Raw genomic sequence first — 14,782 nt, forward strand, 5'->3', positions numbered from 1 at the left:
TTCTTCTAATTCATTACCATACAAAATAAGTGATCAAACACTATACTAATTGTACATTTAACTAATAAAAGACATGTTGAAAACACAATATTCTGTACAACAATTTGAGAACAGTATTTGTTACTACAAATACACTTATGTATGATTACGTCATAAATTGAAACTTTGGTACGAATGAAAACCTGTGTGTACGTATCCAGTCACAAATCTATAGATAGTACTAAACCAAATAACTTCCGGCTGGGTCAAACCTTTAGGTGCACCGATAGAGACGTGAACACCACAAGTCCTGTTATTGGTGATAAATGTGAGTGAGTTGGTTGTAAAAACAAATAGTTTGATCTGGGCAAAAAAATATTATGCAATTTTATTTCATCTAGTACCACTGTGTCAAGTAGCCTTGTGCTTGAAACATGTATGGGGTATCTGTAAAAAAAAAAGTACTCGAATCTTAGAAATGAGCAGCTTGACCCCCATTTTTTCTGATTAACTTTAAGGGTGAGAGGTGATAGTATTTATATCCGGTGATAGTATTTATATCCGTGCCGTTTATGTCGATTTAGCTGCATGTGTTACTATTGTCGTCTATTGGATTTGATTTGGCAGTATACACCCTTTATAGCAGGTCAGATACAGTATTTACGTGCATATATGCCACGAAGGCTTCACGCACGCCTATCACGGGCTTAATCTCTGACTTTCATCAGTGACTAAGTCCGGGACAGGAGGGTGTGTGTGTGTGTGGGGGGGGGGGGGGGGGGGGGGGGGTAAGTTTGAAGAAGTGGTCGGAATTTGGAATTTTTGTTTTTAGCAAAAGGTCAAAAAGGCCCGAGTCCTACGGAGAATAACCTGCATCCTAACCATGTCCGGACTAAGAAGTTAAAACCAAAAGTAGTTTTGAATGTTCGGCCTAAAAGGTTTTAAGGTGATTTGAACAATTGAACGGGCGCCAAAGTAAAGTGTGTTGGACAATTTATAAAAAAATAAACATAAGAATTTTGAGAGCGGCTGAAAAATTTAAAGTCCAACTAAGCCCCAAATAGGAGGTTACCTGTCCTAGGTAAGGTTGGCGGCTACGGGGAGGCGATGATGTAGTCCTCGTTGAAGTGAGGCACCAACTTCCTATTGCTGTGGGTCCGCAAGCACTTCATTAGCTGTAAGTACTGGGCGCCGGCGATATGTATTGAACGCGACTATTTCTATGCATGCGTTACATTACCTTTGATTTCCATATTTTTATCATTGTTTTATTGTTTATTCTTTACTAATAACAATAAAAGCCAAACCATCTGTGAGAGGCACACTGATTGGCAATAAATCTGTTTTGACTTGTCAGTGCTTTAGTTGAGCCTACTTAATGAAATCTGAGCGAGTGCATTATTTACCATCCATTGGCGGCATGCGCTTACAAAACCCATTAACCTGGCGTGATTTACAGTAAATGCAATTAGTTTCAAAGATTAAATGCCCATATTTATGAATAAATAACGACGAGACTAACTTAAAAACGTTTAGTCCAGACATGTGAATTCAGTCAAGTTTTATTTCTCAAAGGTCGCTATCGTTTATTTCGCTCTATCGAAGTGAGAATCTGAAACGGCAATGGTATTCTTCGGACAATTAAACCACCTGTATGTATGAAACATGACTGCAGAAGATGGTGGGTTTTTTTGTTTTTTTACAAAGTATGAGTTATAAATTGTAGAATTTTACGTCATGCCAACAATAAGTCAGTGTCAGATTCTGAACAGTCTTCTTGAACGAAAACTCGTCACAGCGAATGATGTTGACGCGGACGTGACGACTAACGCACAACCCGGTGAATGTGGAGCAATAGCTATCATCAGCGACCCCGGTGCCAGCAACCAACAAGCAAAACCTAATGGACTAGAACAAGATGAACCTCTTTCAGCATTGGACACGTCATCACTTGCAACTGCTGATCAAGACATAACGGGATTCCAGATACACAAGATGCAAACAGCCGTGAACACGACGCAGATGGTACCAATGCTGCGACCAAACGGCTTGTGGAAGACCAATTTCAACAGCAGTAGCAGGTCTGCGTTGTATCTATGGAACATCCGAAACAAAATCTCTCAGAAGAAGCTAACAGATAGCACATCCTACAAGCAAGATGCAGAGATTCCTGCCCACAGGGTGAACAACCAGGCATTTTCACCATGGCGAGTAGCCCTGAGCCAAAGACACCTGTTAATTTCGCCTGTTTTAGATAATATGTCTCCATCACCCAAGTCCCGGCAGCGGTCACCTATGGAGACTCTGTTCAACACTGTTGTGGGTCAAAATGTACAGCTGTCTGATAAAGATGAAGATGCGGATGGGAAACGCGTTGAATTGACAATAGGAGCAGAGAATATACAAGGGGAAAACAAGAGAATCCAAGACCATGACTCTAACGCTATCGCTGGAAAAATGAAAAGTTTCGTAGTTGCCAAAAACAAAAAGATGTTCGATGTGAAATGTTCTGAAAATGTAAAAGATCAACTGTATCAGCTTGGATGGAGGAGACCTAGAAAGAAAAGGAAAGCAAAGTAAGTATAGTAGTTTTAAGGATGGTGTCAAATAAACATACCAGTGCTATATGTACCAATGCATAAGTTATATATTGTTCACCATAATTAGCAAAATACATAGTACATTTTACAAACATCGTTGACAGTTCAAAATGCACGTATTAAATTAGTCAAATGGCAATGGCATAATACATGATTATAACAACACGCTTGACTACATTTCCTATAGTAAAGCATATATTCTTACTGAACGTATTGCATGCAATACCAATGTTTGCTTTTAAAATATTTTTTTAATTTAAGACGTTGACTTACTAGCATACAAAATCGCATGCATTTTTTTTTTTTTAAGTACATTAAACACAGAACAGACCAAGTGAATATTGTTTTTGTTTTTTTTGCTTTCTTTATTGAAGAAAGAAAGAAGAAACCTGCTCTACTCCAAACCCAAGGCTTTCTTTAAGGCTCAACATGAAGCTGGATTTGGCTACAGATCCAGTATTGATGAAACTGTCCAGGAAGTCAAAGAATATGATTGTCCAATCTGCACCGCCAGAGAAAAAACCTCGAGCCGTCTGCTTCGACATTGTCGGCGCCCATTTGACACACCTTAACGTCTGGAGGGCCTTCCAGCGGGACGTCTTGTCCGAATTCGAAGAAGTCAAACTGGAGTCGATTCAGTTTTCACCGCGCTCTATATTTGTTGCCAGAAATGAGAAATCGGATCCCGTGGAAAACCGCTGGGTGATCACGTTAACATCCCAGTGGTTCCGAAATCGAGTGGCGGGATTGAAGATCCACTTCGGAGAATTTACGACTCATCTCCGGAGATATGATGACGTGGCAGACTTTGAATTCCGTCAATACACCCGGATGACGAACATGGTGAAAATGGTTAATTCGAAGCCGACAAGTTAAAAGACTTGGTTTGGTTTTAATGCACGAGGAACACATAATTATATACAAATGTAATATGCAAAACTTTAAAGGGACATACCCTAGTTTTTAAACACTAAGGCATATTTGTTACTATTATAACCGTTTTTGATAACTTAAATCATACTTTACTTAGATTTTATGTTTAGATTATCAATTTCCATACATTCAAAGTGTTTTTGGTCATCCTGGTGTTTTTAATATCATAAAATGCATTTCTCATATTTTTAAAAACGCATGTGCGTCTGAGAAGTAACAGTTACGGAGTCGAGTTTTAGTCTATTTTTAAAGGGTATTTCACCATTTCAAAGTCACAGACTCATGTTTCACTCAATTGTAACTTTATCCAAATGTGTTACAGGTTCGTAGATTAACGGGTTGAAACTAGGGTATGTCTCTTTAACTCTAATAAATTTGAAAATACTTGACAAATACATGTGTCTCCCGCGTATCATAAACTATTTTTGTATACTTAAAAACATTGTTGTTGTTGTTGTTGTTGTTGTTGTTGTTGTTGCTGCTGTTGTTGTTGTTGTTGTTGTTACTGAACGTTATTGAAACAAATACAGCTACGTTTTAACTTTTATGTATGTTATTCCCAATAAATCGACGAATATCAAAAGTAAAAACAATTAGTGTTATTATCCAAAGTCAGTGCAAAACGGGTTTCTTCTTAAGGCTATGCGTAAAACGTATGACATCCAAAAACCGAACATTAATAAATCAATGTGCTCTAATGGTGTCATTGGAGAAAAAACTATAGCTGTATGAAACAAGAGTGCAAGGTCTACGTGTACAAAACACAGTATAAAATATAGCTGTACAACACACAGTATAAAGAATAGCTGTACAAAACACGGTATAAAGTATAGCTGTACGAAACACAGTATAAAGTATAGCTGTAAAAAACACAGTATAAAATATAGCTGTACAAAACACAGTATAAAATATAGCTGTACGAAACATAGTATAAAGTATAGCTGTACGAAACACAGTATAAAGTATAGCTGTACAAAACACGGTATAAATTATAGCTGTACAACACAGTATAAAGACTAGCTGTACAAAACACAGTATAAAGTATAGCTGTACAACACACAGTATAAAGTATAGCTGTACGACACAGTATAAAGTATAGCTGTAGGAAACACAGTATAAAGTATAGCTGTAGGAAACACAGTATAAAGTATAGCTGTACAAAACACGGTATAAAGTATAGCTGTACAACACACAGTATAAAGAATAGCTGTAAAAAAACACAGTATAGAGTATAACTGTACGACACATCACAAGTACAGACGTACTAAGCCCTGGTGTGATGTCAAAACTGATGCACTGCAGAACAGAAGACACGACATTAGCTATATTAACCACAAGTGCAACTGACCATAAGTATATTAAAATAAAAAGATATTCATTCATTCATTCATTAAATCATACCAGAGACCTGACTTGGGATAGACGTGCCCGAAACATCCGTGGTATATGGGCACTTTAAAAGAGTTCTCACTCACTCACTAATTAAATTGTTGTTGTTGCTGCTGCCGTTGTTGTTGTTGATATTATTTTGGGTGGCTGCTTAAAAGTGGTTGATATGTGTGTCATACATCTTAGTGAATGGTGCGTTGTATCTTAAAAGTGGTTGATATGTGTGATCATACATCTTAGTGAATGGCGCGTTGTATCTTGAAAGAGCGTTTGCGAATTATAAATTATTAACATTTATTGATGGCGACCCCGTCTTGAAGCTTCTAAGTAAACCTTTTTTCCCTACCAATTTAATCTCCAGATCTCTAAATAAGTAACGAAATAGCGCAAAAACGTTAATTAAGATAGCGTGAAGCCATTGCCAGCTATCAGACATCAGCGTTCGCCGTTTGTCAGGTGGAGCACTTTCCAGTTAGTTTACACAGATAAACAGTCAAGAGATTTTTTCATCTCCATATCGTTTGAACAGAGATTAACATTTTTAGTTAGACTGCAGCTTTATTATTATTAAATATAATGCATTATTTTTAATAAGACAAGCCACATTAGAAATTAGACTTCGAGATTTAAAGTTTTCGAAATGCCAACCCTCAGTCAGTGTCAGATATTGAACAATTTGGTCGAGAAAAGAGTTGTTCCTGCTGAAAATGCATCTGGTGGAGAGGGGGAGAATACAGGAGGAGGGGTGCAGCACGAACAGGGCAGACCCATAGCAATAGTCGGCTACCCGAGAGCCGCCACGCCTCAACCGACACACAGTGAATACCAATACACTCTACAAGAAACCAGTCGTCCACTTTCCGTTGGAAGTAAGCTCAAGACTCCCTTGGCGACTATTGATGCTGATCACGAGGTCACCCCGTTCCAGAAGCAGAGAATGCAACTGGCGGAAAAAACGGCACAGATGATACCGGGATGGCGGGCGAGAGCACTCTGGACTAAAGATGAAGCTTCTAGGTGGAGGGCGTCGTCTTCGCCCTTGCTGAATATTCGGGGCAGTGTCTTTCAGAGACAGAGCACATATGCTAATTTCTATGTCGAAAACGCCAACAGTCGAGCATTTCACCCCTGGTGTCGTGCAGCCAGTCAAAAACACCTTCCAGTTAACCTGGCTCTAGAACGTTTGGCTACACCAGAAAATATCCCTGAACAAAATCACCGTGTACCTGTAGTTATACCTTCTCCAACTGGGACAGAGAGGACACCATTAAAATCTTCAGATTCAAACCAGCTGCTGTCCGTACCTGGTGCAGATAACGCAGTTTCGTCAAAACCAACTGTTAGGTTTTTAGATCCAAATCCCGAAGATGAAAGTGGAAAGGATAAGGATGGAAACACGGCTACTGCAGATCAACTGGCAGAAGATGAAAACGCCGCTTTAGCCCAAAAACAACATTTGGCAAGCTGTTCTGATGATGTCAGACAACAGTTGTACCAGCTGGGGTGGAGGAAACCAGAGAAAAAGAAAAAGAAAAAGTAAGTAACTAATGTTTTAAAAAGATATATGAACACGGGGTTTACCGAAGTAAGATGTTGTTTTGATTAAAATTTTGATAAACACCCACCCACCCACCACACCCACACCCACCTTTTCACGAGTCATTCTTACTCCCGCCCTTGATAGGTCTGTCTAGTTACATTTATGCCATAGTACCGTCTAAGTCTCTCTCTCTCTCTCTCTCTCTCTCTCTCTCTCTCTCTCTCTCTCTCTCTCTCTCTCTCTCTCTCTTTCTACCGGCCTCGGTGGCGTCGTGGCAGGCCATCGGTCTACAGGCTGGTAGGTACTGGGTTCGGATCCCAGTCGAGGCATGGGATTTTTAATCCAGATACCGACTCCAAACCCTGAGTGAGTGCTCCGCAAGGCTCAATGGGTAGGTGTAAACCACTTGCACCGACCAGTGATCCATAACTGGTTCAACAAATTCCATGGTTTGTGCTATCCTGCCTGTGGGAAGCGCAAATAAAAGATCCCTTGCTGCCTGTCGTAAAAAGAGTAGGCTATGTGGCGACAGCGGGTTTCCTCTAAAAAACAGTGTCAGAATGACCATATGTTTGACGTCCAATAGCCGATAATAAGATAAAAAAAATCAATGTGCTCTAGTGGCGTCGTTAAATAAAACACACTTTACTTTACTTTTCAAACCCTGAGCGAGTGCTCCGCAAGGCTCAATGGGTAGGTGTAAACCACTTGCACCGACCAGTGATCCATAACTGGTTTAACAAATTCCATGGTTTGTGCTATCCTGCTTGTGGGAAGCGCAAATAAAAGATCCCTTGCTGCTTGTCGTAAAAGAGTAGCCTATGTGGCGACAGCGGGTTTCCTCTAAAAAAAACAGTGTCAAAATGACCATATGTTTGACGTCCAATAGCCGATGATAAGATACAAAAATCAATGTGCTCTAGTGGCGTCGTTAAATAAAACACTTTACTCTCTCTCTCTCTCTCTCTCTCTCTCTCTCTCTCTCTCTCTCTCTCTCTCTCTCTCTCTCTCTCTCTCTCTCTCTCTCTCTCTGTCTGTGTGTGTGTGTGTGTGTGTCTGTCTGTCTGTCTATGTATGTCTGTATATCTCACACACACACTCTCGCGCTCTCTCTCTCTCTCTCTCTCTCTCTCTCTCTCTCTCTCTCTCTCTCTCTCTCTCTCTCTCTCTCTCTCTCTCTCTCTCTCCTCCTATCTCTCTCTCTCTCATTAGTATATTTTCAAGTTCCAGTAATATTTCAGCACACTGTCCTTGGCACACAATTATTTGCGTCTAGACTCTAAAGACTTATAAGCAAGGGCTCAGGGCTTTGGACTGATTTTGTTTTATTTATTCCGAATGAATAAGGTTCCAACAATCGCAATAATTATAATTCTTTATAACGGCTATGCTGTTCTTCCGTTTGTACGCGCTCAAAACTCTTTCATTAGAAGACATGCAATGGAATATTTTAGTTTTGGTTGATATCAACCTACAAATATAAATTAAATAATGATATTGATTGTGGTTTTAGAATTCTAATACTGTAATGTTTTCTTTTACAGGAAGAAAGTCGAGGAGAAGACACGTAACGCTAAACTGACATATATGACAATGCCAAAGCTGGATCTAATGAAGGACCCCATGTTACGGAAACTTTCCAAGAAATCGAAGAACGTCATGGTCCAAGCTCATCCGCCGAAAATGAGACCGAAAGCCGTCTGTTTCAACATCGTAGGCGCGCATCTCACTCACCTGCTGGTCTGGAAATCGTTCCAGAGAGACATTTTGTCTGAATACGATGAGGTCAAAGTCGAGTCCATCCAGTTCGTGCCAAGGTCAATATTTGTCCCTAGACTGAAGAACGCTGATCCAGTAGAAAACCGCTGGGTGATCACGTTGACAAACGAGTGGTACCGAACTCGAGTGACGGGGATGGACATTCGCTTCGGAGAATTCACGACACAGCTTCGGCGATATGATGACGTGGTCAATTTGGAATATCGCCAGTACACCCGGATGACAGACATGATGAAAATGATTAAGCCGAAGAAAAGTTGATGGATTTCAATGAATGGATCTTTGATGCATAGATAGTGGAGATCATAATATCGAAGGACTCACAATTAACAGATATTATTACGGAGGCGCACGAGCATTGACGTTATTGAGAGACGCTCATTTTGAATTATAGCTAATCTAGAGGAATCAATGGGAAGGACTTAACAAATCCTTATTTACGGCTATATGGCGTCGGATTTGGTTAAGGACCACACAGATAATGAGAGAGGAAACCCGCGCCACTCACTTCTGCACCAAGGGATCTTTTATATTCACCATACTACTGGCAGGATAGTACATACCACGGTCTTTGATATAACAGTTGTGGAGCACTGTCTTGAATGAAAAATATACCGACAGGGATCGAACCTAGACTAATCAATAATCAAGCATGCACTTTTCCAGTGGGATACGTCCCGCTCCCCTTGGTGTCTTAACACATGGTTCAAGTTTGTTTTATTTAACAACATCACTAGAGCACATTGATTTATTAATCATCGACTATTGGATGTCAAACATTTGGTAATTTTGACATATAGTCTTACAGAGGAAACCCGCTTAATTTTTTTCCATTAGGTGCAAGGGATGTTTTATATGCACCATCCCACAGACAGGACAGCACATGCCACGGCCTTTATTATACCAGTCGTGATGCACTGGCTAGAACAAGAAATAACACAATGAGACCACCGACGGGGATCGATCCCAAACCGACCGCGCTACGTCCCGCTCCAGGTGGTAAGAGAGAATCTCTGTTGCCGCTACATTATCGAATACTAGCAGCAGCAAGTTTGGATCTTTTATACGCACTATACTACAGCAGAAAGCACATACCACGGCCATAGATATATACCAATCATGGAGAATAAGTCTGTAGTCAAAATCTAGTTGTAATAAGGAAGACGTCCTCTAAAGTCACATCTGGTAAATTAATCCATTTTTAGTCACGAAAGACTAGTTGGAAATGATTCCAGAGTCGCAACCTTCCTTGCATCCTCGCTTGTTGAAGTACTGTATATATGCATGTATAGATGTCATTAATTAAAAGCAACACGATATGTCCATGCGTGCGTTCGTTCATGTTTGGTAGTATTAATTTGGCCCCATGCTAGGCTGCCAGCTCGTGGGGAGACTTCTGTGCCTCTTAATAGATATCAAGGGGACCACGGGAATACGTTGTCCATGTTGGAACACTGCCGGTGATGTCACGGTCAATGTAGATATATGTACCAGGTCAGTATATATATACACCATATACCCCGCCGATATATATATATATATATATATATATATAAATATATCACTATTTTAAAGTTTACAACTCTGCAATCGTGGAATATTTATGCCTAAGAAAGCATAATTTACCAACTACATTTAACGGCCTGCCATAATTACAGGTTTTTAAATTCAGTGTGTCATTGTGACCTTGACATACACGAACGTTATAATACTGGCTGCTTGGACATCATGGGTTATATTCCCGTGTGTTTTTTGTATGTTATCGGGGACGGGAGCTGGAGCGTTTATTTCACATTAAATTTGTTTAAAACAAAAACAAATTATGTTATTTTTTATGTTTGTTGGGGGGGGGGGGGGGGGGGGGGGGGAGGCGTATTTAATTTATACATTCGACTTTTGATAATCTTTGACTTACGTAAGTTTCGTTACAGAAATGATCAGTTACGAACTTTTAGCGTATTTCATTGTTCATAGTCTAGTATTTTTCACTGTTCTCGGAGAGAGTAGATTTTGTAGATTTTGACGAGGGTGGGACGTAGCCGGGTGGTACAGCGCTCGCTCTATGCGCGGTCGGTGTGGCTATTTCTCGTTACAGCCAATGCACCACGACTGGTATATCAAAGGCCGAGGTATGTATCACCCTGTCTGTGGGATGGTGCATATAAAAGATCCCTTGCTGTTAATCGAAAAGAGTAGCCCATGAAGTGGCGACAGCGGGTTTCCTCTCTCAATGTCTGTGTGGTCCTTAACCATATGTCTGACGCCATATAACCGTAAATAAAATGTGTTGAGTGCGTCGTTAAATAAAACATTTCTTTCTTTGTAGATTTTGACAGTATTCTTGTATATAATTTGAAATATTGAACAGTTTTGGAAGAAACTGCTCTTCAATTGTTCAGTTTTAGAATAATGAAAAATAATGATTATGTTCTGTAGAATTCTTGTCAGTTCACTCAATTTAGCTCTCGACTATCTCTTAGTGCTGTTTTACTTTTATTTTGAAAATATTTATGAACACAATTTGGATTCAACAGAATAAGTGAATTTGACCCACGTTATGTATGAAATATAATTGAATGGCATTTTGTATTTTGTTGTGATTTTATTTCAGTAGAATAAAACGGTTTATACAAATTTGGAAACAAATTGGGATTTTTAATTTTTGTTTTTTGTTTGTTTATAGTTGTTTTTGAATTATTGTTATTATTATTTTTATTTTTGTTTGAGGGGAGGGGGGTAATTAAAAGCTATATGCAGTTAGCTGACATCAATAATTCAGTACTGAATCGCAGAGATACGCGTCTGGATTAATAGTACCCAAAGGTAGAGACTTCCAATAACCCTGCACCTTGGTGTGAGTGAAACCACTGGCGTAGCCAAACCGCTGTGTTTTCCTCCCGTTCTTTTTGTTTGGCTGTCGCTCCATAACACGTGTAAAAGACAGTTTTGGTAACCCCCCCCCCCCCCCCAAAAAAAAAAAAAAAATCCCCAATATAAAATTCTGACTGTACGCTAATGCGTAACACAATTACGCTCGCTTGTACATACACGTGTAAAGCCATGACTTTGCATCTTGCCATCGTATCATTGGTAGAATGTTAAGACTACACTAGGTTAATATCAGGAAGGATGATTTTTTAAAAATAAGTTCGTTAAACTTTCTTGTAATATTTTCTCCTAATTCTTGCCCGCTGCATCAAACAATTGCAAAATCGCTGGAACTTACGGTGTAGACTACTACCAAGATATCAGGAGTGAGTATATAAATGTGTTTGTTTTATAAATAGCATTTGCTCCCTTCGTTGTTTACTAAGTCAGTGCCGTATCTCTGTACAATACGGAACCGAAGAGATGTTCTGACAAAATCTTAATCGCATACACTCGTAAATCTCTTTAAAATGATAATATCAAATACATGCGAACGCTCGCTGTTACTTGCTAGACTGGCTTCTGCACTAATGTTAAATGAATGTGATTCGATGGGATACGATGGAAACCAGTCAGACTGTTCTCAAACGCTCTACCTCCTGAACACGCCCCTGTCTTGAATTGAAATCACTGGCCTCGGTGGTGTCGTGGTTAAACCATAGGACATAAGGATGTTAAGTACTGGGTTCGCAGCTCGGTACCGGCTCCTACCCAGAGCGAGTTTTAACGACACAATGGGTAGGTGTAAGACCACTACACCCTCTTTTCCCTCACTAACCACGAACAACTCACTGTCCTAGACAGACTGCCCATATAGCTGAGATATGTGCCCAGGACAGCGTGCTCTAACCTTAATTGGGTATAAGCGCAAAAATAAGTTGAAAGGAAAGGAAAAATGAATTGAAACCAAGGTCAGGCATTACATTCTTTACTTATCACTATGATGACCCCTTCCACGAATAACGAAGTGTAAACAGGCATCAGGTTTCGCACCAGACACATAACTTTAGGGGAGGATGTATTAGGCTATGCTCGTCGCGATTTGCATTCCAGATTCTTTCCACGCAACCCGTGTGTCATGATAATGGGAAATAACTCTAACAACGTTGTTTGTTAATATTGCTTTCCGTATGCCAGTTTACCATTAAAATATACTACCAAGCACACGCACGCACACACACACACACACACACACACACACACACTCACTCACACTGAGTAACACACTTTTAAGACGATCCTGGAACCACTACTGCTATGCTCTTGCCTGCTTACGAATTCATTAAACAAGCCCAAGTAATAATTGTGCTGAAACCTACTTAATAGTAGGAAATAGGAAATGTTTTATTTAACGACGCACTCAACACATGTTATTTACGGTTATATTGCGTCAGACATATGGTTAAGGACCACACAGATATTGAGAGAGGAAACCCGCTGTCACCACTTAATGGGCTATTCTTTTCGATTAGCAGCAAGGGATTTTTATATGACCATCCCACAGACATGATAGCACATACCACGGCCTTTGATATATCAGTCGTGGTGCACTGGCTGGAACGGGAAATAGCCCAATGGGCCCACCGATGGCGATCGATCCCAGATCGACCGCGCATCAAGCGAACGTTTTACAACTGGGCTACGTCCCGCCCCAACTTAATAGTACTACATGTGCTTATATACTGATGGAAAGAAATAAAGGATCACACAGATAGCAACAAGAAATAATGACTGAATCAATTCATATTATCAGAAGTTGACTGGGAACATATAGGCAGCACATTCAACACTACAGACATTCAATCCCACATTACAACTTGGTAAGAAATACAGACATTACTACGCTAGTAGTGAATTGAATTTGGTCTACAATTCGATGTGTTCCCTTATTTCTTTCCATCAGTATATATTTCTTCTCTGGGAAATTCCGTAAACAATCTAACGAGCAGTAACAGCCAGCACAACGAACAAAGTCTCTGTATCTCTTACTCCCCACCCCCACCTCTCTCTCTCTCTCTCTCTCTCTCTCTCTCTCTCTCTCTCTCTCTCTCTCTCTCTCTCTCTCTCTCTCTCTCTCTCTCTCTCTCTCTCTCTCTCTCTCTCTCTCTCTCTCTCTCTCTCTCTCTCTCTCTCTCTCTCTCTCTCTCTCTCTCTCTCTCTCTCTCTCTCTCTCTCTCTCTCTCTCTCTCCCTCTCTCTCTCCCTCCCTCTACCTCCTTCTCCCTCCCTCTTTCTCCCTCCTTCTCTCTCTCTCTCTCTCGGATATGTCTCTCAGTCTCCCCCTCTCTTGCTTTCCCTTCCTCTCTCTCTCTCTCTCTCTCTCTCTCTCTCTCTCTCTCTCTCTCTCTCTCTCTCTCTCTCTCTCTCTCTCTCTCACACACACACACACACACACACACACACACTATATCCCTCTCACCCCAGTCAGTCGACGTCGCAAAATCATTTACAGAACACCAAACTGCCAACGATTAAACAAAGTTTTTGACGTGGAAACAAATACACATTCCTTTCTACTTAAAAAACAAACAAATGGAAAACTCATAACGAGTTAATGTGTATATATATATATTACTATCTTTACAGTGTTCAAAGAACGATACAAAATGTCCATGGACCCTACCAAAGACCCCATTCTCAGACGGGTGGCGAAGAAAAGCAAAGGGTACGCCAAGAAGATGACAAAACCCGACGAACAGCCAACAGCCGTCTGCTTCTCCATGCCGGGGACGGAGCTGACACATGAAGCCGTCTGGAGACAACTCGAGAAGGATGTTCTCGCACAATACCCAGAGGTCAAGGTCAGTTCCATCAAATACGTACCCCGAGACCTCCTCATCGTTAGGCCGAAAGGAGCGGATCCGATCGAGAACCGCTGGGTGGTGTCGCTGAGTTCTGATTGGGGTCGGAAGAGGATCACCGGGATGTGGTTACGGTTTGCGGAGCGGCCCGTGCAGCTCAAGTGCTATGATGACGTCGTCGGGTCGGAGTATCGGCAGTTCAAACGAATGAAGGAGTACATGAAGGATTTCAAAATATTTGAGAAGAAGCCGAAAAAGAAGCATAAAAAGCGATGATGTTTGAAGACCGATTAACGCTTGTTGAAAAAAACCCTCTGTTCTAGTCGATAAATTCAAATATCGTAGGATCTTTTTGCATGTATATTATAAGTTTACGGGGAGAAACGACGATAGGAAGCAAATACAGACTCTATTTATGCCTAGAGACAGTAGGTTCCACTAAGTATACAACAAAAGAAACTCGAATGATTTAAAGGCATACTGTCACGGATTTAAGGACCTTATTTCTGTAAAAATGGATAATAACTAAAAATTACATTAATTGTTGGAAACCAAATCTAGCTATTGCATCACCTTAACTGAACCATGATGGAGTGAAATCCATGTCAACCCTCTCGGCAATTTTAGTTTTTGAATTATGGACCACTGCCATAATTTAATTATTTTTACAAAATATCATTCATAAATGGAGTATGGCGGTTATGAAGATGGTTGAATAAAGTACATTTAGGAACAAATCAAATTATTTTTGTTCAAGTAATACTTTGTTAAACCATTAAATAGGTCACTGTTCTGTGACGATATGCCTTTAATATACTGATATGCTTTTCATAT

The 14,782-nt window shown here is 40.3% G+C and overlaps 1 protein-coding gene across 1 annotated transcript in view; it reads left to right on the forward strand.

Moving 5' to 3' along the window:
• The window catches only part of LOC121370985, a 60,355-nt gene extending 45,829 nt beyond the window's left edge, over positions 1 to 14,526 (forward strand). The window contains exon 3 of the mRNA XM_041496563.1: positions 13,734 to 14,526. Coding sequence (XP_041352497.1) covers positions 13,754 to 14,224 — 471 coding nt within the window. The 5' untranslated portion in view covers positions 13,734 to 13,753 and the 3' untranslated portion in view covers positions 14,225 to 14,526. The remainder of the gene's footprint in view (positions 1 to 13,733) is intronic.
• Positions 14,527 to 14,782: the final 256 nt, after the last annotated feature.

This window comes from Gigantopelta aegis, chromosome 4 (genome assembly GCF_016097555.1).
Source record: "Gigantopelta aegis isolate Gae_Host chromosome 4, Gae_host_genome, whole genome shotgun sequence".
Lineage (NCBI taxonomy): Eukaryota > Metazoa > Mollusca > Gastropoda > Neomphalida > Peltospiridae > Gigantopelta > Gigantopelta aegis.